Source organism: Rhinatrema bivittatum, chromosome 6, assembly GCF_901001135.1.
Source record: "Rhinatrema bivittatum chromosome 6, aRhiBiv1.1, whole genome shotgun sequence".
In the NCBI taxonomy this organism is placed as follows: domain Eukaryota; kingdom Metazoa; phylum Chordata; class Amphibia; order Gymnophiona; family Rhinatrematidae; genus Rhinatrema; species Rhinatrema bivittatum.
The window spans coordinates 215342322-215370289 of record NC_042620.1 but is presented as its reverse complement, the minus strand read 5'-3'; the positions used below and the strand labels follow the sequence as shown (position 1 = coordinate 215370289).

At 47.6% G+C, this 27968-nt stretch overlaps 1 protein-coding gene across 1 annotated transcript in view; it reads left to right on the top strand.

The window, feature by feature from the left end:
• Positions 1-27968, top strand: part of BRWD3 (bromodomain and WD repeat domain containing 3) — a 278367-nt gene that overhangs the window by 95853 nt on the left and 154546 nt on the right. Inside the window, exons 22-24 of the mRNA XM_029607930.1 lie at positions 843-992; positions 17255-17331; positions 18649-18826. Coding sequence (XP_029463790.1) covers positions 843-992; positions 17255-17331; positions 18649-18826 — 405 coding nt within the window. The remainder of the gene's footprint in view (positions 1-842; positions 993-17254; positions 17332-18648; positions 18827-27968) is intronic.

Here is a 27968-nt window from a genome sequence, read left to right as displayed (position 1 = left end):
GACAAATCAAACAGCATTGAAAGCTGGTCTCCCATTCCAACAGGCAAATCCGCAAGTCATCCTGACTACAGATGCCTCCAACCTTGGATGGGGAGCTCACGTCAACAACCTTCAAACACAAGGGACGTGGACTATGCTCGAAAAGCAGTATCAAATAAACTTCTTGGACTTCGAGCGATGAGATATGCCCTTTATGCCTTCAAAGACTGCTCTCAAACAAGACTGTGCTGATACAACAGACAACACAGTAGCAATGTGGTACATAACAAACAAGGAGGCACAGGTTCTTATCTGCTATGCCAGGAAGCAGTACAGATTTGGGCTTGGGCTCTAGAGCATTCCATACATCTTCGAGGAATTGAGGGAAGGGTTGTGAGTCATGGGGCCTGGGTTTGGAGATTGGAAGGCCACTAGAAGAGTTAATGATATGAGAGGGGGGAGAGAGCCCAAGATGGGCAGGAGCCTTCAAATTCAAAAACGCATGTGGTACTGTGGCATTAACTTGGGCCTTCTGGCTCCCATTTCTTTTTTTTTGTTTTTTTGTTTGTTTTAATGCACGCTAAATTCTTTTAATGCCCTTTAAAAACAAAATGAAAAGAACCCAAAAAGAAATGAATCAGAAGTAAACCAAAACAAAAAGAATAGTGAAATGAAATTTTCTTGCTTCCTCCTCTCCCACTAGTAAATAAGTTGGTCCTTTCTCTTTCATCACTAGTGTATCTGATCTGGTGCTACTTCTGCTGAGAGAAATTATTTGTGTTGTGTGGTAATGACCATTTTATTCTTAAACTGCTGAAATAAAAGATATGGACTTTTTGTTAATCCTTTTCCTGTTACTGCAGAATGATCAACCAAACCTGCAGTGGACGAGCTCTAAGAAGACGCACGTAAGCGCCAGCACGCCTACCAGACACGTTCCACCATCGAGTATAATCCCCAGGCAGCAGGGCAGAATGCAGGTGCACAGGAGGAGTCAGAAAAGCTCCTCGGAGGTTAGACATGGATATTTATCTTCTCTTTGCTGTGTAAAGCATTGACGTGGTTCAGTAGCTGCAGGGAGAGTAATAATCTGTTCAATGACTTTCAGTTGATTGACCTCATTTCCCTAGTTTTCTTTATCCGCATTATCATGGGCAGTCACCAACATTGCTTCCCCTCCAGACATTAATTACACCAAATAGAGTATGTACGGTAGATACAGCAAAGGAGGCCACCTAAAAATAAACACCCAGATATTTTCTAATACACAGGGCCCATAACAATACAAAGAAGAGTGTCTTGTGGTGGCTGAAGGGCATCACCCTGTCTGATTAAATACCAGCTATAGAGATGAAGAGCTAAGGCCAAATCAAGAAATCATCCAAACATGCCTTGGATTCCTTACCCTCAATATTTTGCATATTGATGAACTCTGCACACCCACAGAAAAAAATAACAAATGTATACTACATCAAATAAGGCATATAAATGTATGCTTGTACAGGTTCTATGCTAAATAATGCACTTTATTTTATAAAAGTACATGTGTACATAAGAACATAAGAAATTGCCATGCTGGGTCAGACCAAGGGTCCATTAAGCCCAGCATCCTGCTTCCAACAGAGGCCAAACCAGGCTACAAGAACCTGGCAAGTACCCAAACACTAAGAAGATCCCATGCTACTGATGCTAGTAATAGCAGAGGCCATTCCCTAAGTCAACTTGATTAATAGCAGGTAATGGACTTCTACAAGAACTTATCCAATCCTTTTTTAAACCCAGCTACACTAACTGCACTAACCACATCCTCTGGCAACAAATTCCAGAGCTTAATTGTGCGTTGAGTGAAAAAGAATTTTCTCCGATTAGTCTTAAATGTGATACTTGCAAACTTCATGGAGTGCCCCCTAGGCCTTCTATTATCCGAAAGTGTAAATAATCGATTCACATTTACTCGTTCAAGACCTCTCATGATTTTAAAGACCTCTATCATATCCCCCCTCAGCCATCTCTTCTCCAAGCTGAACAGCCCTAACCTCTTTAGCCTTTCCTCATAGGGGAGCTGTTCCATCCCCTTTAACATTTTGGTTGCCCTTCTCTGTACCTTCTCCAGTGCAACTATATCTTTTTTGAGATGCGGTAACCAGAACTGTGCACAGTCCTCAAGGTGTGGTCTCATCATGGAGCGATTCAGAGGCATTATGACATTTTCCATTTTATTCACATTCCCTTCTTAATAATTCCTAACATTCTGTTTGTTTTTTTGATTGCTGCAGCACACTGAGCTGACGATTTCAATGTATTATCCACTATGATGCCTAAATCTTTTTCCTGGGTGGTAGATCCTAATGTGGAACCTAATATCGTTTCCCTGTACGTACCTGGATCAGTCCAGACAGTGGGTAGAGCCTCCTGTCCAGTAGATGGAGACTGAGAAAAACTCAAAGGGTATCCTATATCAGGACAGTGCTCCCCCTGTGTCCCTTCAGTATTTCTCTGTCTCCAGCAGATGCAGATGGTAGAACCTGTGGTTCCCCTTCTTGTAGCAGTTTCTTGGATTGGGAAAGTTTCTCTTCCTTCCATTCTTTAATTTTAAAGGATCAAGCAAGTATTTCTTAATCTCAACCTGTTTAAAAAAAAAAGTTTATTCAGCAGGAGCAGCAAGTCCTGTCTCCTTGCTCTTACTAGAGCCTAGGGGGGACCCTGTCCCCTTGAGTACTTCAGCCTAGGACCCTTTCTCGGTAGCCCATTGCTTGGCCCTGGGGTGATACTGGTGGTCCAGTCCCTCCCCCATTGAGACCCCTGAGAAGATTCATGCCTCGGGTCTTTGGCTGACAGAGAAGTTTATTCCTCTATTTTTCTTTCAGCTGCTGTTTCTTTAAGATTTAAAAAAAAAAAGAAAAAAAGAAGATTGCACCGGGGACTGTTTAATTTTCAGTACCTTGGATAACTACAAGCAGCTTTGGGGGAAGGAGCGGGGAGCAGAGCTATTTTTACTCTCTCTTCCGCTCACAGCCAGGCAATAGGGGACCTTGCTATTTTTTTCCGCGGCAGCCCCCCTCCCCCACCACCATACCAAGGTCTTCATTTTGCATAGCTTGTGGAGAGCCTGTCTCGAGGCTCTCCCGCGAGGGAGTTTGCTCGAGCTGTTTACCCGGCGGGGAAGGGCTATCGGCAGTGCAGGAGAAATCAGCTGTTCGAGGCAGAGCTTGCAAGCGTGCTGCCAGGCCGGCCCCATTCGTGAAAACCGCGGGAACGGCTGACATTTTGTCAGCAGATACCAAACCTGTTTCTTTACCAGAGGGGGGAAGGGATTTGGAGTTTCCTCTTCTCTCCCCTTCCCCAATTTAAACCCCATGGGTCCTTCTGATGTGGTCCCTGACCCCCTGAACGAGGTACCTCCTCCTTCAAGACCAGGAAAAGCCCCCACTCATTTCTCCATGGATTTTGTTCTTTTGCTACACAAGGCTTGTGTGGCCAGCTTGCTGCAGCAGGAGGAACCCTGCACAGATCCTGTGAACCTTCCTATGGGCCCTCCACCCGCCAAAGTGCTCCGGGTATCTGCGGACCCGGTCTCCCAGCCCCCGGTCTCCCAGGGGACCACTCGGATTAGGACCATACCTGGGGGACAAAACCCACCGGACCCTCCTACACCTCCCCCTCAGATTCCAGACCCTGATCCAGATTCCGATGCTCTCACTCAAAATCCGCTGGTCGAGGGGGGATGACCTGCGGGTCTTACGCTTGTTCCAGCGGGAGTTGCTGGACCCCCTTATACCTTTTGTTCTGGATGAGCTGGGCATAGATGCTCCTCTGGAGGAAAAATCGGCTACCCCGGGTTCTAGCAAAGTAGACCCTGCCCTGGCTGGTTTGAGAGCCCCTCCACGTACCTTTCCTTTTCATCCTATGCTAATGCAATTACTACTCCGGGAATAGGGAGCTCCTGAATCCGGCTTATGGGTCGACAGAGCAGTGGACAACTCTATCCCCTCCCGGACCAGTGCCTAGAGATGCTCAAGGTACCTAAGGTGGATGCTTCAGTATCCGTGGTAACAAAGAGAACCACCATCCCAGTGGTCGGAGCGATGGCCTTGAAGGACCTTCAGGATCGGAAGTTGGAGGTTCATCTCAAGAGGATTTTTGAAATCTTAGCTCTCGACGTTTGAGCAACAGTCTATAGCAGTCTCATACAGCAGGCAATCCTCAGGTGGGTTCAACAACTACTCAGCACCCAGGACCTCCCGGCTGCAGAGGCGGAACAGGCGGAGCGGCTGGAGATCGCGGTTGCATATGGGGCTGATGCCCTCTATGATCTTCTCAGGGTGCAGACCAGAGTCATGGTTTCAGCGGTGTCGGCCAGACAACTCCTCTGGCTGCGGAATTGGGCAGCAGACTCCTCTTCTTAAATCACATTTGGGCACTCTCTCTTTTAAGGGTAAGTTGCTTTTTGGGGAGGACCTGGAACAGCTTATTAAATCTTTGGGCAATAACAAGATTCATAAGCTACCTGAGGACCGCCCTAAACAGTCCAAGTCTTTTTTTTCCTTTGCGCTCTCGTTTCCGGGGCAGCGCAGGTACAACAAGTCGCGGGGGGGCCTCCCAAAGGAATACCTCCACTAGATCTCAATCATGGTCTCATTCCTTTCGTGGGCGTCGTCCATTCCAGGATGGTCACCTTCAAGGTTCAGCCACAAAGTCCTCCCAATGAGATGCGGCCGGCCCATTCCTCCATTCCCAACTTAGGTGGATGTCTGTCCCTATTTCACGAGGAATGGGTCAAAATTACTTCGGATTAGTAGGTCCTCGAGGTAATCGAAAGAGGCTACGCTTTAGAATTTACTCGGGATCTCCTGGACCGCTACTTGATCTCTCCCTGCGGGAGTTGGAAACATATAGCGGTGTGCCAGACTCTACACAGGCTTCAAGAGATCGGTGCCATAGTCCCAGTCCCCCTGGAGGAACAGGGGTCTGGCCAGTATTCATCTACTTCGTCATCCCCAAAAAGGAAGGCTCCTTTCGACCAATCCTAGACCTCAAGAGAGTCAACAAGGCGCTCAAGGTTCCCCATTTTTGGATGGAGACCCTGAGGGAGGTCATAGCGGCAGTTCGCTCAGGCAAATTCCTTGCTTCTCTTGACTTGACGGAGGCCTACCTTCATATCCTGATCCGGCAGGAACACCAGAAATATCTTTGTTTCAACATCCTGGAGCGACACTTCCAGTTTAGGGCGCTCCCGTTTAGTCTCACCACCGCTCCTCACACATTCACCAAAGTCATGTTAGTAGTGGCGGCCTTCCTCCACCGGGAGGGGGTCCTAGTCCATCCTTACCTGGATGACTGGCTCATTGGGCGAAATCGGAGAAGCTATGTGCGATAGCAGTCAACAGGGTCTTGTCGGTCCTCATCTCCCTCGAGTGGATAGTCAACTTCTCCAAGAGCAAACTCAAGCCTGTCAGGTCCTGGAATTCCTGGGAGCACGCTTTGACACCCGCGTGGGAAAGGTTTTACTGCCCGAGGCCCGGGCGCTCAAGCTCATGGATCAAGTACAACATCTGTTATCTCTCGGTGCCCACGGTCTGGGACTATCTCCAGGTCCTGGGCTGTATGGCTTCAACTATAGATTTGGTTCCTTGGGCTTTTGTGCATATGCGTCCTTTACAGAAAGCTTTGCTATCCCGCTGGAAGCCGGTCTCTGAGAAGTTTCAAACACCTCTTCCCCTCTCCGACTCTACCATCGCCAGCATGCACTGGTGGCTCTCGCTCGCCCACCTGCTGAAGGGGGTGCCCCTGAAGACACCCCAGTGGGTCACTGTCACTACGGATGCCAGCCTCTCTGGCTGGGAAGCGGTGTGTCAGCATTAGGCTACCCAGGGGCAATGGTCCCCGGTCGAATCCCAGTGGCACATCAATCATCTGGAGGCCCGAGCGGTCTGTCTAGCACTCAAGGCTTTCCTACCCTTGCTCCGTCACAAAGCTGTGTGAGTTCTCTCCGTCAATGCCACCACAGTAGCTTACATCAATTGCCAGGGGGGCACCAGGAGTATTCTGGTGGCACTGGAAGCCAGCAAGCTGCTGTCCTGGGCGGAGTGCCATCTGGATCGACTGGCAGCCTCCCACATTGTGGGGAAGGAGAATATTCAAGCCGACTTCCTCAGTCGTCAACATCTAGACCCTGGAGAGTGGGAGTTGTCCGAGGAGGCGATGAATCTTATCGTGCGCAAGTGGGGAACTCCCCACTTAGACCTGATGGTCATCCTGAGGAATGCGAAGGCTCCCAGATTCTTCAGTCACAGAAGGGAGCACCGCTTGGAAGGGTTGGATGCCCTAGTCCTACCCTGGCCTCGTGACGTCCTCCTCTACGTGTTCCCACCCTGGCCGCTGGTGGGCAAGGTACTAAGAAGGATAGAGCTTCACATGGGGCCGGTCATTCTTGTGGCGCCAGAATGGCCCCGGAGACCATGGTTCACGGATCTGGTGAACCTCGCGTCGGACGGTCCTCTTCGCCTCGGTCACCTACCAAACCTCCTTCGGCAAGGCCCGTATTTTTCGATCAGGTGGATCACTTTTGTCTAGTAGCCTGGCTTTTGAGCGGCGGCGACTGAGGAAGAAGGCTTATAAGGAGGAAGTTATATCCACTTTGTTGCGGGCATGTAAGACTTCCACCTCTCTTGCTTACATTCGGGTATGGAGAGTGTTTGAGAACATGTGTGCCGAGTCTGCAGTGCCGGCACGCAAGGCCCCCGGTGTCCCAGGTCCTCTCCTTCCTACAGAATGGCCTCTCCAAAGGGTTGTCTTTCAATTCCTTGTGGATACAGGTTGCGGCTCTCTGTTCTCTCCTAGGGCGGGTCGATGGTTACGCGGTAGCGGCCCATCCGGATGCCGTTCGATTCCTCAAAGGGACCAAGCATTTGAACCTGCCTGCCCAGGACACTCGTCCGTCGTGGAGCCTTAATTTGGTACTTTGAATTCTTTGCAAGGTGCCCTTCGAACCCCTCTGGCAGGCCACACTTAAGGACCTAACTCTTAAGACAGTATTTCTAGTCTCTATTTGCTCGGCCAGGAGAGTGTCTGAGCTACAAGCCTTGTCTTGTAGGGAGCCTTTTCTTCGCTTTTCTGATTCAGGTGTTTCCCTTAAAACAGTACCATCCTTTTTACCAAAGGTCGCATCCTCCTTTCACGTAAATCAATCAGTGGAGCTTCCTGCCTTTTCTCCAGAGGACATTGCGAGTACGCCTGGGGATGACCTATGGTGTTTGGATGTAAAAAGAGTACTACTGCAATACTTACAGGTTACAAACGAATTTCGAGTCTCTGATCATCTCTTTGTCTTATGGAGCGGCCCAAATAGGGGAAACAAGGCTTCTAAAGCTACCATCGCTTGTTGGCTAAAGGAGTCAATTGAGTTGGTGTGTATTTCTCGGGGCTGGTTGGTTCCGGAGGGCTTAAAGGCCCATTCTTTGCGTTCACAGGCTACCTCTTGAGCGAGGAGCTAGTTGGTCTTGCCACAAGAAATATGCAGAACAGCTACTTGGAAATCTCTGCATACCTTTGCTCGTCATTATTGCCTCGATGTACAGGCGCCAGTTTTTGGTTCCTTTGGCAGACAGGTGCTTCGAGCGGGACTATCTCGGTCCCACCCTACTTAGGGAAGCTTTGGTACATCCCACTGTTTGGACTGATCCGGGTACGTACAGGGAAAGGAAAATTGGTTCTTACCTGCTAATTTTAGTTCCTGTAGTACCACGGATCAGTCCAGACGCCCGCCCTGGTTGCATTCTGATTTTCATACGACCGCTCCAAGTGTTTTTTAATTCATAGGTTTTGGGAGTGTCTACTAATTTGCTCAAAGCACAAGCATATCAGACTTTTAAGGCACCGGATGTATATTTTTTTATTTTTTTTTTAAATTTATGCAATTTACAATAATTACAAGAACAAATCTTGATGGGGAAAAAAAAAGAAGAGATTACACCATAATACAACAATATTAATCTAAGAAATCAATAACAATTTCGATATCTCTTCGTTTTAAAGTCCTCAAAAGGGGGGGTGGATCTCCATACCTTAAAGTAAAAGTATATTTGTAACTTATTAAAAAAATATACCGAATGTAACAGCGACATATTATTTATTTATGAGAGACTTATTGGAGCATCTAAATAGAATGTTTCAGTAGTTATGGGGACTTTCCCCACTAAGAATTAGGTTAACTGGGGTGGATAAAAAAAAACGTAAGTATTCTGAAGGTATTTAACCACGCATTTGCATGGAAGTTTAAGGAAATATCTCGCCCCAATTAATAAGACCTGTAGTCTCAGCAGGAGGAAAGCTTTTCTCTTCCTCTGGGTCTCACGAGAGACGTCCGGGAAAGCTCTTATGAGACTTCCCAAAAATCTTTCATTTCTATGCCTTATACTTAATTTCAATAACCATTCCCTATCAGTCTCTAATGCCAAAGTCACAATCAATATTGCAGGTACTGCAAGATCCGTATCAGATGTTTCCAAAATTGCAGTTATATTAAGAGGCTGGTCTCTCACTGGTCTCAAAGTCTCTAATTTACCTTCTTGATTAGAGGCCTCTCTTCTGGACTTAGGTAGATAGAATATCTTTGTAATCGATGGTATCATTTCCTCTGAAACCTTGAGTATATCAATCAGATACTTTTTAAAGACCTCTCTCGGGGATATTAACGGTAATTGATGAAAATTTATAAATCTTAAGTTTCTGCTTTTAACAGTGTTCTCAAGATTTTCTATCTTCAAAGCTGTGTTATTTTTATTTCACCAACATTGCTTGTGATTGTTGAAACGTTTTTATCTCAGTCCTTATAGTAGCAACTTGCTGTTCCAACTCTAAATTCATGTTTGAAAGCACTTCTATTTCCTCATCATGCCGTCTAACTTGCTCCATTGCTGGAGTTAGTTGCTGCTATATAGACAGTCTCATCTCATTAATAGCCTCCCAAATCGTCTCAAATGAGAAAACTTGCGGTCTTACCATTGATGGTATTTCTATAGCGTGGATTTCCCCAACAGCTCCCAAAACTTCTCCTTTTAATGCTCCTTTCTCACCACTGCCTTGCCCCAGTTTTTCAAGTGGGCTAGAAGTTGCCAACAACGCTGATCCGGATCCCGTTGGGCTAAAATCCTTCACACTTTGGTCTCATGTTTCTTCCCCCGGAGTAAACGCTATTCTACTGGCAGCCGGATTAAGCGGTGGGATTCTCTCGGTGGGACTCAACGGTGAAACTGAGCCTGGTAGAGAGGGAAGCTCAAATTCCCCTCCTCCTCTCTGCAGCGGCTGGTCTCCCGCTCCTCTGTCACTGCGCATGATATGAGCGTCCATCGAACCGGTCAGAGTGCTCACTGAAGCTACCGTGGGGTATGGGGTCCTCGGCTTGCGCTTCCTCCCCATCAACAAAGGTAATCTTTCCGCAAGAAATCGAAAACTGAGAACTAGTCAGGAACGCTCAGACCACGCTAAAACATCCGGCGGCCATCTTGGATCCGCCCCCCTAGCGGATGTATATTATATATATATATATATATATCTATATATATAAGATGTAAGAGCAGTTCTTTGTATTGATTTAAATTTCAAATTACAATTTGAATGTTACAGGTTTTATTTGCTTGATTTTTCTCTATTTAAGATTACAGTTTTACATTTCTCTGCTTTGTTAACGATTATACTGAAGGGACATAGGGGGAGCACTGTCCTGATATAGGATACCCTTGGAGTTTTTCTCTGTCTCAATCTGCTGGACAGGAGGCTCAACCCACTGTCTGGCCTGATCTGTGGTACTACAGGAATGAAAATTAGCAGGTAAGAACCAATTTTCCTGTAACTATTGCATGGGTTATTTTTCCCTATATGCAACACCTTGCACTTGTCCACATTAAATTTCATCTGCCATTTGGATGCCCAATTTTCCAAGCTCGCAAGGTACTCCTGCAATTTATCACAATCCGCTTGTGATTTTACTACTCTGAATAATTTTGTATCATCTGCAAATTTGATAACCTCACTCGTCATATTCCTTTCCAGATCATTTATAAATATATTGAAAAGCACCGGTCCAAGTACACGGTCCCTGAGGCACTCAACTGTTTATCCTTTTCCTCTGAGAAAATTGACCATTTAATCCTACTCACTGTTTCCTGTCTTTTAACCAGTTTGTAATCCATGAAAGGACACTGCCTCCTATCCCATGACTTTTTAGTTTTCTTAGAAGCCTCTCATGAGGGACTTTGTCAAATGCCTTCTGAAAATCCAAATATACTACATCTACCGGTTCACCTTTATCCATATGTTTATTAACCCCTTCAAAAAAATGAAGCAGATTTGTGAGGCATGACTTCCCTTGGGTAAATCCATGTTGGCTGTGTTTCATTAAACCATATCTTTCTATATGCTCTGTGAGTTTGATCTTTATTTATTTATTTATTTATTTATTTATTATTTTTATATACTGGCATTCAATCTCAATTGAGATATCACACCGGTTTACATTCAGGTACTGTAGGTATTTTTCTATCCCCAGAGGACTTACAATCTAAGTTTTTGTACCTGAGGCAATGGAGGGTAAAGTAACTTGCCCAAGGTCACAAGGAGCAACAGCTGGACTCGAACCCTGGTCTCCTGGTTCATAGTCCACTGCTCTAACCACTAGGCTATTCCTCCTCCTTTTAGAATAGAATCTTTAGAATAGTTTCCACTATTTTCCCTGGCACTGAAGTCAGGCTCACTCGTTTATAGTTTCCTGGATCGCCCCTGAAGCCCTTTTTAAATATTGGGGTTACATTGGCTACCCTCCAGTCTTCAGGTACAATGAATGATTTTAATGATAGGTTACAAATTTTATATGTGTAAAACTTGTCCCCTTATATGTGTATTTAGCTTGCCTTTATGCACGAATGTGGATATATAAGGGCAGGCCTCATGACTTATCTTCCTAACTGCATCATGCCTGGAGGAAAGAGACTCCTCCTTAGGAAATCTAACTTCTAGCCACAGGAGGGAGACCTTCTTATCAGGGAGGTCATGAAGATCCAGAACATCCTGTATGGGAAGGAGTCCAGGAAAGTAGGAACCTACAGAAAGGAGCAGACCTGGGAGAAAATCCACCATAAACTGAATGCTGTCTTCCACACTAACAGACGTGTGTAAGACCTTAGTCACAAGTGACAAGATCTTAGATGCAAGGTCAAGGAGAACCAGGCCAGAATGAAGGCAGAGAGGCCCGTCAGTCAGATAACCTTCATCTAAGTAGAATGGATGGTCCTAAGCACCATATCAGAAACTGCAGTGAGAAGGATTGGTGAGCTGGGCATCTCATGCTCTCAAGGATGACAAGGTGAGAAGTCTTTGTAAGAAAGGCATGTAAGGTAATTGCATATGGTATCTATTATAAAGTTTCTCATTTACATATTTACAGATAGTCTGTGGTACAAAAGGCAAATACTGCCTGCAGTCATGAGAGCAACACCTTGCTGTCTGCCCTCTTTCTGTTCAAGCTTGTAGATTTATAAAACAGATACATAATGTTAGAATTGAAACCCTAGGGATTGCTAGACTAGAAGGTTGTGCAGTAGCTGGAGGCAGTAGAATGGGGCCATGTAGCTATTCTCCATGCCTGTAAGGAAGATCCAGTGGGTAGAAAGAGAGAAGGCCAGAGAAAGAGTTTGTAGTGGTAGTTTGTGTACTGTACCTTCTAGCAGGTGATAAAACACACCATGACTCTGATGGACCTGGACCCAGTGGGCTGGGAAGGCCTTGGCAGCATGCAGTAGTGCTACTACCAAGTCCAGAGTACAGAGCAAGTCAGAAGAGGATGGGTCTGCAGAGTCTGTAGCAGCCCCAGAGGATCATGAGAGGGATGTGGCAAGAGATGAGGAGCTCACCTAGGCTTTATTGTAGGACGAACCCTTGACCATCTATACCAAACCATCTACTCCTGATATCTTGAGACAAGATTTCAATGAGGGGGAAGGCAGAGAAAGGGAAGTGGCCATCTTTTCTCCAAGAACTGATAATGAGAAGCCTTGCACTCCAGCTGAGAACTGCATGCTGCTCCAAAATGTCAGAGTGGCAGACTTCTTATAGTCATAAGGCAAGACATACAGGGCATCACAGAAGATGCAGGGTCTTGGCTGAAGAACGAATTTTGGTCCATGACTTCTATCTGGAGGGAGATGCTTCAGCAGATGCCTCCATACCAACTGCAGCCAGCATGGAACACTCCCTGGCCCCTGTATGCTGCCTCCCCCTACATTTGCACTACCATCAACATAGTTTGTTTCTTCACCATCTGTAGTTCTGCCAGCTTGATGGATGGCTACCCCTGTTTGTCCAACACCACTTATGCCACCTCATCCTCCTATGGCTCAAACACCTCGAAGGATGCCTCCTTCACCTACACCTCCAGCATCTTTAATGACCCAGCTAGAGACATCTCCTTCTGCTGACATGGGAATGGCCTCATCCTATACGCCATCTGAAGAGGAGAAGCACACTAGTGCAGTCAGACATTGATCTTTGGACCCCTCCCCAAAACATCTGCTCTTAGGAGCAACTCCTGTCTCCAGAGCCCTCATGCAGCTATTACCCCTTGCTACAGCCTTCTGTGTCCTTGGTCTCCCAAGGCACTATCAGTAGTGACTGCACACCTCTGCACAGAAGCACCAGGCTTGGGCTGTCCAAGGGACCAGAGCCAACCCCCACAAGGAAAGGATGTCCAAGGAAACCATACGTTGTTTTTACTGTGCACAAATATCACCTATCTGTTGTAAATAAATGCACCTTCACCTTTTAAAATGTCTTGATATCAGAGTGTTCCTTTCCTCTACAGCCTACTGCTAAGTCTGGTGATGTATCTCCTGCAATTCCTCCTCACTCAGGTTGAATGCCACCTCCTCCTCTTCATTGAGCCCTGTAAGATGAACATCTAGTTCCGGGGTGGCCAACTCCAGTCCTCAAAAGCCAGAAACAGGCCAGATTTTCAGAACATCCACAATAAATATGCATGAGATAGATTTGTATACAGTGGAAGCAATGTATGGAAATCTATTTCATGCATATTCATTGTGGATATCCTGAAAACCTGGCCTTTTTGTGTCTCTCGAGGACCAGAGTTAGCCACTCCTGATCAAGTACTTCTGGAGGATGCAGGCCTTGGCTTTTGGCCAGGTTATAAAGCATGCAGCTTGCTAGAAATATGTTACAGACCTTTGTTGAGTAGTAGAGAAGACATTTTCCCGATCTGTCCATGCAGCAGAAAAGTGTTTTGAGTAGGCCAAAGGCTCTCTCAATGACTGTCCTGGTCTTCTGGTAGGCCCTATTGTAGTGGACATCCACTGCAGTTAATGGGTATGCCAGTGGGATCATGAGCCAGGTTTTGAGCGGCTATCCTCCATCACCTGTAGGGGAGAAGATGGAGTAGAACAGTGAGATATCCCAAGCTGGTAGGCTGCAAGGTTGTCCCCTGGTAGAGGTTGTAAAGGCCTCCTGGGCCTTAGCGATAAGGAACACCAAGAAAAAGAGAGAGAGAAAAAGGCAGAGGTTAGTTGTTTCGTCATGGTTGTGAGAACAGCAGACCTATCTAAAAGCCCGCCCCCAGTGATGAGACCTTCCTGGAAGTGGTCAGGAATTTCTGATTGTGAGAAGATGTGGTTGTCATGATAAGATCCAAGAAATCTGGGCTCTATGTTCATGATGATCCCCTTTGTATCGCAGACCACCTGCATGATTGAGGTAGTGGAGGCTCTTTCAGTTGTGCAAGGTGGCCTTGTTTGCAGGTGCCCTTATAAGGAAGGATCCAAAAAACAGAATGGAAGTCGGTCTAGGGTAGCCACAGATGTGAAAAATCAAAAGCAAGACTGATGCCTTGGAAAGACAATTTATTGAGTACAAAAACGCCCGACTCCGGCCAAGTTTCGCCTTTTCGGCTGCATCAGGGGCTATAAAAAATAATAATCATTTATTTACATAGTTAACATAAAATATGAATTAAAATCAAATCAACCCAATATATAAATTAAATTAAAAGACCCATACATTTAAAAGAAGTTATTTAAACATATACAAAGTATCACAGGGGTAAGGAGAAGAGGCAACATATTACATGTAATTGATAAGAACAGTCATACAACACATAAAGTTCAGAAAGCGTAATTCAATCAAGTATCATCAATATTTAAAGTTACCTTATGATTGCATATTTCACAAATATGTCAATAACCACATTTGTGCAAGGTATCAGTCTCAGCTAAGTTAAATGTTAGAAAAATCTATAAAAAAATAATATCTATAAAAAATTGGTTAAGGTTGTTTTTAAAAAAACATGATTTATATGGAAGAGAAGTGGTTTTGTTTTGTGCAATATATGTTAGCTATTAGAAATACTTAATAAATGTATTACTAACTATGTTTATAATCAGACCGCAGTGTTTTTTCACATCTGTGGGTGCCCTTATAAGGACATGTGTGGAATTGATAGCTCCCAAAACAGAGGAGAAATGTGCAGTTTTGTAGAAATCAGTCATAATTTGTTGTTACTGTCTGCTCCTAGGGAAAGATATATATATAGTGATGCTTTTTCCAGAGTAATGCAGCCAGAAACTGATCAATACATATGGAGGTGTCTGACTGAGTTATTTCAGCCGTGAGCCCTAGAGGTGTCTAGAAGGTGTTAGTGGCCAAAAAGGCCAGGGCCGTAGTGATCTTGAGGTGTATTGGCAAGGTGTGCCCACTTTGAGTGGAAGGGTGCAGGTCATGCTCTTAACTGCTGGTAGAAGTATGGTTTCCTTGAACTTGTACCTGTGCTAGATTAGCTCCTCTAACCCAGAAACTGTGCCCTGGTCCTGTATATCTCTAAGGAATACTTCCTTCTCCTCTGTTCTCCATTCCTTGTCAAACATGAGTATCCATAGGTTTGTAAGATTTATGTTGAATGGCACTCACACACAGCCTAGTCCACACCCCTGGCACTCACCCCATCCCCAAGTAAACTCCAGTCAGCCCCATCATACCTCCCCTCCCCAGTTAGCCCCATTCTGCCTAATGACAGCAAAGTACTCGCTGCCATCCAAACCAGGCTCCAACATGCTCCAAACACACCTTATTTGCTCGTACAAGGCATTTTTGCGCATGGAACCCTTTAAAAATGTACATATTGAACTATGGAGAGGTTAGAACATGGAAGCTTATACAACAAAATGCACTTTCTCTGAATGTATCACAGGCACATTGATTTTTTTGGGGGGTGTGTATTGTGCTGTGCCCCAGCAGATAAAGTCTCATAGCTCATACACTGAAAGATAATGGTGTCTGCAGTACCCACAGCCTTAAGAATGAATGAAAGATAATGGTGTCTGCAGTACCCACGGCCTTAAGAATGCATAAAAGATAATGGTGTCTGCGGTACCCACGGCCTTAAGAATGCATGAAAGATAATGGTGTCTGCAGTACCCACAGCCTTAAGAATGCATGAAAGGTAATGGTGTCTGCGGTACCCACGGCCTTAAGAATGCATGAAAGGTAATGGTGTCTGCGGTACCCACGGCCTTAAGAATGCATGAAAGGTAATGGTGTCTGCAGTACCCACGGCCTTAAGAATGAATGAAAGATAATGGTGTCTGAAGTACCCACGGCCTTAAGAATGCATGAAAGATAATGGTGTCTGCAGTACCCACGGCCTTAAGAATGAATGAAAGATAATGGTGTCTGCAGTACCCACGGCCTTAAGAATGCATAAAAGATAATGGTGTCTGCGGTACCCACGGCCTTAAGAATGCATGAAAGGTAATGGTGTCTGCTGTACGCACAGCCTTAAAAATGCATGAAAGGTAATGGTGTCTGCAGTACCCACGGCCTTAAAAATGCATGAAAGGTATTGGTGTCTGCAGTACCCACGGCCTTAAAAATGCATGAAAGGTAATGGTGTCTGCAGCACCCACAGCCTTAAGAATGCATGAAAGGTAATGGTGTCTGCGGCACCCACGGCCTTAAGGATGCATGAAAGATAATGGTGTCTGCAGCACCCACAGCCTTAAGAATGCATGAAAGGTAATGGTGTCTGCGGCACCCACGGCCTTAAGGATGCATGAAAGATAATGGTGTCTGCGGTACCCACGGCCTTAAGAATGCATGAAAGGTAATGGTGTCTGCAGCACCCACGGCCTTAAGAATGCATGAAAGGTAATGGTGTCTGCGGCACCCACGGCCTTAAGAATGCATGAAAGATAATGGTGTCTGCAGTACCCACGGCCTTAAGAATGCATGAAAGGTAATGGTGTCTGCGGCACCCACGGCCTTAAGAATGCATGAAAGATAATGGTGTCTGCAGTACCCACAGCCTTAAGAATGCATGAAAGGTAATGGTGTCTGCGGCACCCACAGCCTTAAGAATGCATGAAAGGTAATGGTGTCTGCAGCACCCACAGCCTTAAGAATGCATGAAAGGTAATGGTGTCTGCAGTACCCACGGCCTTAAAAATGCATGAAAGATAATGGTGTCTGCAGTACCCACGGCCTTAAGAATGCATGAAAGGTAATGGTGTCTGCGGCACCCACGGCCTTAAGAATGCATGAAAGATAATGGTGTCTGCAGTACCCACGGCCTTAAGAATGCATGAAAGGTAATGGTGTCTGCGGCACCCACGGCCTTAAGAATGCATGAAAGATAATGGTGTCTGCAGTACCCACGGCCTTAAGAATGCATGAAAGATAATGGTGTCTGCAGTACCCACGGCCTTAAGAATGCATGAAAGGTAATGGTGTCTGCAGTACCCGCAGCCTTAAGAATGCATGAAAGATAATGGTGTCTGCAGCACCCACAGCCTTAAGAATGCATGAAAGATAATGGTGTCTGCAGCTCCCACGGCCTTAAGAATGCATGAAAGATAATGGTGTCTGCAGTACCCTCAGCCTTAAGAATGCATGAAAGATAATGGTGTCTGCAGCACCCACGGCCTTAAGAATGCATGAAAGGTAATGGTGTCTGCAGTACCCACAGCCTTAAGAATGCATGAAAGATAATGGTGTCTGCAGCACCCACAGCCTTAAGAATGCATGAAAGATAATGGTGTCTGCAGTACCCACGGCCTTAAGAATGCATGAAAGATAATGGTGTCTGCAGTACCCACGGCCTTAAGAATGCATGAAAGGTAATGGTGTCTGCAGTACCCACAGCCTTAAGAATGCATGAAAGATAATGGTGTCTGCAGTACCCACAGCCTTAAGAATGCATGCTGCTCCTTTGTCTTCATGGCAGGAAGATGAGACGGCGGGTACGAGTGATGCATCTGTAGAAGAAACAGCGGCTGTATGGCAAAGCGAAAGCAGTTCCAGGTATTCCATGTTGGGTTTTTTTCCCTTTTCTCCTATTGCATTAGATTGTACAGGCATGATCTGAACCATGAGAAAAACCTTAAAGGGATCCCTAACCATGTTCAAGAGAGATATGTAGTTTCTGTTGCGTATAAAAACCTTAGTACAAGTGACATGCATGGACTAAAAAAAGATTACAGTTGGACCCCTTGGTGGGTAGTAATACTAACCATATGTAACTTATACACTTTATCTGAAAGTAAAGTTGCATTGGGAGATACCATTTTGGCAATTGTCATAGATGGCATCACCTTTGGTGGTATCTCTTGGCCTTTGTAGTATCAGAGAGGTTCATATTCAGGCGTGTGCAGTCTGGCTAAATTATCTGGATAACTTGAACCGGATATTCAGCAGTGCGGCTGCAGCATTGGAATACATCCAGATAAATCTAAGATAGCTGGATACGTTTTTATCTAGATAACTTTAGGTCTGCTCTGCAGCACAACCACACTTAGCCAGATAACGCTGAATATCGGCGTTACCCAGCTAAGTGACCCTCACCCTGGAACACCTCCAACTTATCCAGCTATCTGGAAAGCAACTTGGGAGGTTAAGTCAGAGCTTGAGAATGCAGTGAGAAATTCAAAAACCATAGTTTTAGCTGGACAAACCGTCTGAATATGGACCTCCAGAATTCCAGCATGCAAGGGGCCTGGGAACTGACTGGCAGCGTGGTGTACTGCCATGCAGGAGACCAAAGTTTAGGTCTTCCTCTCCTTAGCCTGGCTGATGCTGCGAAGAAAGCACTCACAGCCCCGGGGCTGGGGAGGGGATAGTCCCAATCATCATGTAATGATAACAGCCAGAGTGGCTGGATTTAGGGCAGGATTGCAGAGTTCCAGAAGGAGCCTTGAGTGCAGGGCTGAGGATTGTCGCTGTGATGACTAGACGACGATTTAAAATAGGGTAAAATAAATTCCCGCATAGTTGTGAATGGAGGTTTATGGCACTGGATTCCAGCTCTGATTCTGATTGAACTGGAGGTCCAAAAGAACAGGAAATACTTCCAGCCCCCTCCAAAAAATGTGTGCGTATACACACAGGATGTCAGTTGTGATGCTCCAAATGGTAGCAATCAAGAGAAGTCCCAATTATAGGAGCCTGTGTCAGGGTCTTACAGGTTATTCCTAATAAAATAAGGAACATTCTGACCAAAACACAGTGCGGGCACATCCTATTTAAGTTTTGAACAGAGAAATTTTAAAAAATGTGTGTCCAGTGTCTTAGGGTATGATTTGTTTAAACATAAGATGTTACAGAGCTCTGGACTATTCACAGTGATGCATCGAGCGAATACTCCGACTGGACGGCAGATGCTGGAATTAATCTCCAGCCTCCCAAGAGACAAACCAGGCAGACGACTCGGAAAATCTGCAGTAGCTCTGAAGATGAGAACGCGAAAGAAGAAAGGCCATTGGAAGAAAAACGCAGGAAACCCAAGCAGACTAAAAAAAAGGTTTGAGGTTCCAAATGCTAAGTTTACTTTCTCTATAATATTAACCAGTCCAAGCAAACAATGTCATGTAATTAGAATCACCTTTTTGGATCGAATTTTAGAATCGATATTTCCCTGTACGTACCAGGATCAGTCCAGACCGCTGAGATTATGCCTCCCTTCCAGCAGATGGAGTCAGAGAAACAAACTGAAAAGCACCCCTCTTAATCCGGTGTGCCAGCTGTGATCCTTCAGTATTTCTTTGACTCCAGCAGGTGAGAGAAGCATAACCTGTGGTTCTGATCCTCTACTTTACTAAGATATACTATTATTTACAAATTGGAAATTGAGGGGTTTTATTTTGGGCCCCTAGTTGCCTCTGGCTAGTTCAACAGTTAAAAAAAAAAAAATAATTTGCAGACATAGATTAAGTGTGCTAGGCCTCCCAAGGGGTTACAACCGGTTCCCCTTGGTGGGAGGTCAGGCAGGGAATTTTCCAGTGAGAGAAGTTTGCCCGGAGTGTTCTTCTTCTACCCGGTGAGTGGGGGGATTTACTGGTGGGCTGGTCCCTCCCCCCTAGCTACCCAGAGACGCGACATTCCTCTGAAAGGAGCAGTTTTTCTATTTGCCTCAGACCCAGGGACGCTTCTTCCCCTGGTTGATTTGGAGCGCAGCAGAATATAAGAAAAAAAGGCCTTTAATTGCGTTACTGCTCTCCCGGGACTCCGGAGGGGTTATCTGTTGTTACAGATACCAACTGTGCTGAGGCTCCTTTTTTCTCATGCCACGTGGATCGCGGTGTTCTGCCTGCGGGGAGCTGGCAGCGCGGCTCTCCCACGACGGCCTCTGCTCCCGATGCCTGCCCAGGGGAGATGGGCCGTCAGATCAGCCTGCTGAAGGCAGGGGCGCGGTTACCACACGGTCGTGTGCAGCAGAGAGGCTTCTGCAAGCAGTGAGGCTTCGGCCCGCCCCGTTCCTGGGCAGCGCGGGAATGGCGACCATTTTAGCTCCCTCGGATGCGCAGGCTCAGCTGGGCTCGGGAGGAGGAGATTTTCCTCTACAGCTGTCGCCGCCCAGTTTGAGCCCTGTAAGGCCTCAGGAGTTGGAGCATGATTCTCCTCCTCCTCCGGGTCACCACCCTGGGGGGGTTCCTTAAAGAGACAACACCCTTTTTCGTCTAAGTTTGTGCTTCTTTTGCACAAAGCCTATATGGAGGCAGAAGCAGCTTTGGATGAGCCAGATCCTCCGCCTGCAAAGGTTCCGAGGCCTACTGAGGACCCAGATGCCCCCAGGGTCCGGGTGGAGGCACCCCTCAGCAAGTGGCGGCAGCTCCGTGCCCTGACCCGCTAGGTCTTGCATCCCAGGATTTGGATTTGCCTGATGTGGATACGGCTGCTCCGGTGGAAGGAGATGATCTGCGAGTCCTTCGTTTGTTCCGCAGGGTGGAGCTGGACCCCTTGATCCCTCACGTGTTAGAGGAGCTGGATCTTCAGGCATCGCAGAGCATGGCTGAGCCTGCTTCGGGGGATCCGGTGTTGTCGGGTCTTTGACCTCTTCCCAGGACTTTTCTTTTTCACTCGAGCCTCTTACAGCTTATGACCCGCTGGGTTGTGTCTCCCTTCCAGCAGATAGTCAGAGAAAAAACTGAAAGGCACCCCCTCTTACCCTGGTGTGCCACCTGCGATCCTTCAGTATTTCTCTGACTCCAGGAGATGAGGGTGACAGAACCTGCGGTCCTGATCCATTAAACAAAAAACAAGGAAAGCAAAGCAAGCCAGGAATAGTAAGACCTAGAGGAGTTTGCTTTCTACCAGTGGCTAAATCAAGCTATTTAAAAAACAAAACAAAATAAAACAAAAAAACAACCAAAGAACAAAAGTAGTTAGTTTTCTTTCTGGAGGTGACAGTCAGTTCTCCCGAGGCTGCTGCCTTGGTTGAGGAACGGCTGGGGTTGGATACCCCGTTAGCCGTTTTCCTGGAGCCGCTTCTTCTGTCAGTGAGTAGGGGGATTAACCGGTGGGCCAGTCCCTCCCCCTTGCATGGGGGGGGGGGGAAGGGGGGCTGCCTGTCCCGTGATTGAGGTCCCAGGGGCATTTTTTCCCCTGGGTGGCTGCGTGTCAGCATTTTTTGAAAAAAAAAAACAAAAACCCCAACTTGTTTTGCTACCATGAGCACAGGTTTCCCCCGGCTCCGGCAGGGTGATTTTCGCCGCTTTTTTCGGCCTCGTGCTCGCTCCCTCCCTGCGGGCATGCCGCGGGGTTCGCCATGTTCTGCATGCGGGGAGCCGGTGGTGCGGCTCTCCCGCGATGGCCTTTGTACACGTGCCTCCTGGGAGGGGAGGGACCATCAGGGAGCAGCAGCGGGTCTTTTTCAGCTCGCTCCCGGGGCACAGGGAGGAAATTCACGCCTCTGCCGGCCTTGGCCTTCCCCGTCCCCGTATAGCGCGGGAACGACGGCCATTCCCTGTACGTACCAGGATCAGTCCAGACTGCTGGGTTATGCCTGCCCTCCAGCAGATGGAATCAGAGAAAAGCTGAAAAGCACCACCTAGATATACCGGTGTGCCACCTGTGATCCCTCAATATTTCTCTGACTCTAGCAGATTGAGAGGCATAACCTGCGGTCCTGATCCTTTCAAAATTTAAGATTGCTTGTACAGGTTTGACAGTACAGTGACCCTTGACTAGACCAATTTCTTTTAGTTAGGCAGTATTTAGAACAGCCTAAGACAGATTGGTTCAAGTTCTTCTCTTTTTAGGGCTACGCTTTTTCTTTTCACGCGCGCTGTGCGGGGGTATGATTCATGGCAGGCAGGGCAGTGCCCTAATGCCTAATTCCTGGAGCTAGTTATTTCCTCGGTGGCCAGGGGGCGTATTAACGGTGGGCCGGTCACTCTCCCCCCTGTCTGTATGTACTGGAGATGTTCTTACCTCTGAAGGGGGCTCGTCAATGAAAAGAAGCAGGGAGACTGTTTATATATTGTGAGCGCTGCACAAAAAAAAAAAAAAAGTAAAAGTAAGTCCTATTGGCGACAGGCTGTTGGTGAAGTCTTCCCCAGCCCCGGCCTGCCAATCTAGGGTCCTGGGACTCCGGAGGAGGTGGCCTTGTCACCCGGCGCGATTCTTCTATCCTGTCAGCACTGAGTTGTTTTCGCACTCTTTTCCTGCAGGAGCTCCCGCGCTGCTATGCCGCGTTCTTCGGCCTGCGGGGAGTCAGGGGTGCGGCTTTCCCGAGAGGGTCTCTGCTCCTGATGTCTTCCCGGGGGCGAGGGACACTTTCGGCGGCCGAACGCTGCCCGCGGGTCCCCTCTCTCGCAACCACGGAGAGTGCCAGCGGCTCAGGGGCAGAGACCGGCCCCGCCCCCACTCGACGAGGGAGCAGTGGCCATCTTGCCCATGCCGAGCATAGAAGAAACAGCGTCGGAAGGAGGGGAATTCCCTCCTTCCTCTCCTCCGGCCCTAAGCCCGCAGTGCGATCGCGATTTTGCGGTGCCTCGTTCCCCCCTCCCCGTCCCGACCCGACCTGCGGGGGAGACCTTAAAGAGGCCAGCCCCGTTTTCTTCGCTGTTTGTACTATTAATGCATAAGGCCTTCTTAGAGGCCGTGGCTGGGTGGGAGGATTCGTGTCCCTCTCCCCCTAAAATTTCAAAATCCGCTCCGGACCAGGGGAGGGCGGGGGTTCGTTGTCCCCGGCCACCCGTAGACCCTGCTGTTACAGAACCATCGGACCCCTCCCAAGACCCTTTAGTCCAAGATGTGTGTGGGGGGGGGGGGGGGATTTGGACCTTTTTAGATCTAACTGAGGTGCATCTCCACATAGGAATCCAGGAGCATCATCAGAGATTTCTGAGGTGCATGGTTCTGGGGGACTATTATCAGTTTTGCGCCCTGCCGTTCGGTTTGATGACAGCCCCCAGAATTTTCACCAAGGTGTTGGTGGTAGTCGCGGCTTTACTTCGCCGCCAAGGAATATTAGTGCATCCCTATCTGGCTCATACGGGCAAAGTTGGAGGTTCTTTGCAAGTTAGCGGTTCAGTCGGTGCTGGATCAACTGCAAGCGCTAGGTTGGGTAATCAACTTTGCGAAGAGCCAATTAGTCCCAACTCAGCAATTGGAATTTCTGGGAGCCCGGTTCGATACTTCTGCGGGCAAAGTTTTCCTTCCCCGCCAGCGGATGGTCAATTTAATGGCTCAAGTGCGGAGCCTGTTTGGAGCTACCTTTGCCTACGGCCTGGGATTATTTACAGGTACTTGGGCATATGGCTTCTACTCTGGAACTGGTCCCTTGGGCCTTTTCTCATATGCGTCCTTTGCAGGGTGCGCTGCTTTCCCGCTGGGATCCCAAGTTGGAGGACTATCTCATGCTCTTGCCATTGCCGGACCCGGCACGGTCCAGTCTCAGTTGGTGGTTAATACCGGACCATCTCCTTCAAGGGGTGGACTTGGAACCTCCACCTTGGATCATTGTTACGACGGATGCTAGTCTGACGGGCTGGGGGGGCGGTATGTCAATCCAGAGCAGTGCAGGGCCGATGGTCCCCTCGATAGGCCACATGGTCGATCAATCGGTTGGAAACCAGGGCGGTTCGTCTGTCCTTACGTCAATTTCTTCCGTTGGTACACCGCAGGGCGGAACGAATTCTATCAGACGATGTGACAACCGTGGCATATATAAACAGGCAAGGGGGCACAAGAAGTCGTCCGGTGGCCATCGAAGCGAGTTTATTGATGGCCTGGGCGGAACGCTACTTGACCCGCATCGCGGCTTCTCACATCTCAGGCATGGACAATGTCCAGGCGGATTTTCTCAGTCAACAGCACCTGGAGAGTGGGAACTGTCATCTGAGGCAATGCAACTCATAACTCACCGCTGGGGGACCCCGCGCTTATTTATTTATTTTATTTATTTAAAAACTTTTCTATACCGTCATTAAGTTAGATACCATCATAACGGTTTACAGTAAGGCACAAATAATAATATTGGAAACTATAATAAATCTATCATTAATTAGGTGCCAAGACTTTACGGTAACATAGCTCGTTTATAATTACTCATAATTGGAAGTGTTATATCATAATATATCATGTCCATTCTGTATTATAACAGATTTTAAAATTCTAAAATCAAGAGCAAACATGTTTAAAATAAAAAAATAGAATATATATACCTGTGTAGATTGCAGTAGCATGCTTGAGTGTTCTGCGATCGCTTGGATTTAATGGCGACTCGGCTGAACGCCAAAGCGGCTCATTTCTTCAGTCGAAGAAGGGAACACAGATCGGAAGGGGTGGATGCTCTGGTACTTCCGTGGCCTCCACACATCCTCCTTTATGTGTTTCCCCCGTGGCCTCTGGTGGGAAAGGTTCTAAGGCGCATAGAGTCCCACCAGGGTCTGGTCATTCTAGTAGCTCCGGAGTGGCCAAGAAGGCCGTGGTTCGCGGATCTAATCAACCTAGCAATAGACGGTCCCTTGCATCTCGGACATCTCCTGAATCTTCTGCGTCAGGGTCCAGTATTTTTCGATCTAGCGGATCGCTTTTGTCTAGTGGCTTGGCTTATGAAAGGAGACAACTGAGAAAGAAGGGTTACTGGGAAGCTGTGATTTCCACTCTCCTTAAAGTGCGCATGACCTCGACGACCCTCGCCTGTGCTACAGTTTGGAAGGTTTTTGACTCCTGGTGCAGGGGGTTGAAGTTGTCCCCACGGAAGGCCTCTATAGGGCATATTCTCGCGTTTTTGCAGGACAGCTTGAAAAAGGGCCTAGCTTACAGTTCGCTTCGTGTGCAGGTAGCAGCCCTGGGCTGTCTGAGGGCAAGGTTGAGGGTTCTTCTCTTGCCTGTCACCCGGATGTTGCTTGTTTTTTACGCGGGATTAGGAATTTACGTCCTCCAGTGAGGGCGCTTTGTCCATCCTGGAGCTTGAATTTGGTTCTCCGTGGCCTCTGCGCTTCACAATTTGAACCTATCAAGAGAGCTACTTTGAAGGATTTAACTCTCAAAACAGTATTTCTAGTGGCTATTTCTTCAGCACGTCGTGTTTCGGAACTTCAGGCATTGTTGTGCAGAGAGCCGTTTTTGCGAATAACTGAGTCCGCAGTATCCCTACGGACGGTAAATTCCTTCATGCCTAAGGTGGTTTCGGCCTTCCACGTCAATCAGGCGGTGGAATTACCTGCCTTCTCGGAGGAGGATATCCGCTCTTCTCACAGTCGAGACCTGAGACGCTTGGATGTCCGTCGGACACTTTTGAGGTACTTGGAGGTGACTAATGATTTTCGACGGTCGAATCATCTGTTTTGAGGAATGGTCCCAAGAAGGGACTTCAGGCTTCCAAGACTACACTCGCCCGCTGGTTGAAAGGCGCGATTACATCCACATACATCTGTTACGGATGTCCTATACCTGATAGTCTTAAGGCTCACTCTCTCCGATCTCAGGCGGCATCATGGGCTGAAAGTCATTTTGTGTCGCCCTAGGAAATTTGCAGGGCGGCCACTTGGAAGTCATTGGACACGTTTGCTAGACATTATCGGTTGGATGTCAGGGATCTGTCGGCGGATTCTTTTGGCAGCAGTGTGCTTCAAGCGGGACTCTCTGGGACCCACCCCATTTAAGGCGGCTCGTGTACATCCCAGCAGTCTGGACTGATCCTGGTAGGTACAGGGAAAGGAAAATTAGTTTCTACCTGATAATTTTAGTTCCTGTAGTACCTAGGATCAGTCCAGATGCCCGCCCAAGTCTGTTTATTATGGGAGAGTCCGCTCGTATTCTTTCTGTTCTTCCTGTTCTTTTGTCTCTTTACAGTTCCTGCCGCTGCAGAGTATAAGCGTGCGCATTGCTGTGTATGTTTCGGCAAGTTATACGAAGTTTTCTGTTTTCAGGTAGGGAGATAGGTTATTTGTATTTTCAGAGCAATATCTCTACTTGATCTAGTCATTGGTTGTTTAAAAAAAAAGTTTACTATTCAGCATGAGTGGATGATTATATGTTTCATTCTGCTTTGATATTGATTATACTGAGGGATTGCAGGTGGCACACCAGTATATCTAGGGGGTGCTTTTCAGCTTTTCTCTGACTCCATCTGCTGGAGGGGAGGCATAACCCAGCAGTCTGGACTGATCTTAGGTACTACAGGAACGAAAATTATCAGGTAAGAAACTAATTTTCCTTTTTGCCTCCACCACACTCCAGTGGATGGCTGGATGCAAGGGGAGGGGAAAACCCTCCTCCTCTTTCCCTGCCGAATTTGAGCCTTGTTAGACAGCGGCTCCCAGTGCCTACCTCCCTTCCGAGCTCTGACCCTCCCACGGGGGGCCTTAAAGAGGCAGCGTCCCTTTTCTTCCAAATTTGTGCTTTTAATGCATAAGGCCTTTTTGGAGGCCGAAACTGAGTTGCAGGCTGAGGAGCCTCCACCTGCGAAGGTGGCTAGGCTTTCTGGGGGTTCTGATTCCTCCAGAGGGAGGACAGACCGTGCAGTTTTGGATCCCTCCGGGACCCCGGCTTCCGATCCACTGGATCCCCCTACGCTGGACCCTCTTCTCGTAGATATTGGCAGGGATTTGATGAGCCCCCCCCTCCAAGTTGAGGGGGATGACCTGAGGGTCCTCAGGTTGTTTCGGAGGGAGGAGCTTGATCATTTAATCCCTCATGTTCTGACGGAGCTCGATACTGAGGTGCTGCAGCCGAGCTCGGAGGCTACTAAGGGGGACCCCGTTCTCTCGGGGCTTTGGGCCCCCCTAAAGCTTTTCCTTTTCATCCGATGCTACTGGAACTTGTGACCCGAGAATGGGAGGCTCCCGAGGCCAGCCTTCGGATGGGGTGAGCCATGGAGAAGCTCTACTTGCTGCCAGACGAATCCTTGGCCATCCTTAGGGTCCCTAAAGTGGACACGGCCGTTTCATCCATCACTAAGCGAGCGACCATTCCGGTAGCAGGGACTGCCGCTCTTAAGGATCTTCAGGATAGGAAGCTGGAGGTCCTTCTCAAATGGATTTTTGAGGTCTCAGCGCTTTGCGTTAGGACGCTAGTCTGCAATAGCCTCATGCAAAGGGCAACTCTTCGTTGGGTGCAGCAGTTGCTCACCACGCAGGAGTTGCCTCCAGCGGAACATAAGAACATAAAAAATTGCCATGCTGGGTCAGACCAAGGGTCCATCAAGCCCAGCATCTTGTTTCCAACAGAGGCCAAACAAGGCCACAAGAACCTGGCAAGTACCCAAACACCAATAAGATCCCATACTACCGATGCCAGTAATAGCAGAGGCCATTCCCTAAGTCAACTTGATTAATAGCAGTTAATGGACATCTCCTCAAGAACTTATCCAAACCTTTTTTGAACCCAGCTACACTAACTGCACTAACCACATCCTCTGGCAACAAATTCCAGTGCTTAATTGTGTGTTGAGTGAAAAAGAATTTTCTCTGATTAGTTTTAAATGTGCTACTTGCTAACTTCATGGAGTACCCCTAGTCCTTTTATTATCTGAAAGTATAAATAACAAATTCACATCTACTCGTTCAATACCTCTCATGATTTTAAAGACCTCTATCATATCCCACCTCAGCCGTCTCTTCTCCAAGCTGAACAGCCCTAACCTCTTCAGTCTTTTCTCATAGGGAAGTTGTTCCATCCCCTTTATCATTTTGGTTTCCCTTCTCTGTACCTTCTCCATCGCAACTATATCTGTTTTGAGATGCGGTGACCAGAATTGTACACAGTATTCAAGGTACGGTTTCACCGTTATTAGAATCTGTGGGAGGGAGGGCTAGGGAGCTCTCCCGATTCCGGGGAGATGTGTGCCCTTGGACCACGACGCGACTGCAGAGAGGAGCTCCATGGAAGCGCCGCAGTAGGCAAAACGTGTCCAAGCATGGGAGGAGCAAACTGACCACCGCCCTAACCTCTGCCGAACCTGCACGCACCGGTAGAAACCCAGCAATGCAATGCTGGTCTCTGGGGAGTAGGCAGATCGCATGGAGGCGGTTTTGGCTTACACTGCGGATGCCTTGTATGATCTTTTTCAGGCATCTTTGCGCACTATGGGGCGGATTTTAAGAGCCCTGCTCGCCTAAATCCGCCCAAATCCGCCCAAATCCGGGCGGATTTAGGCGCGCGCAGACCCCGGGACTCGCGTAAGTCCCGGGGTTCTCCGAGGGGGGCGTGTC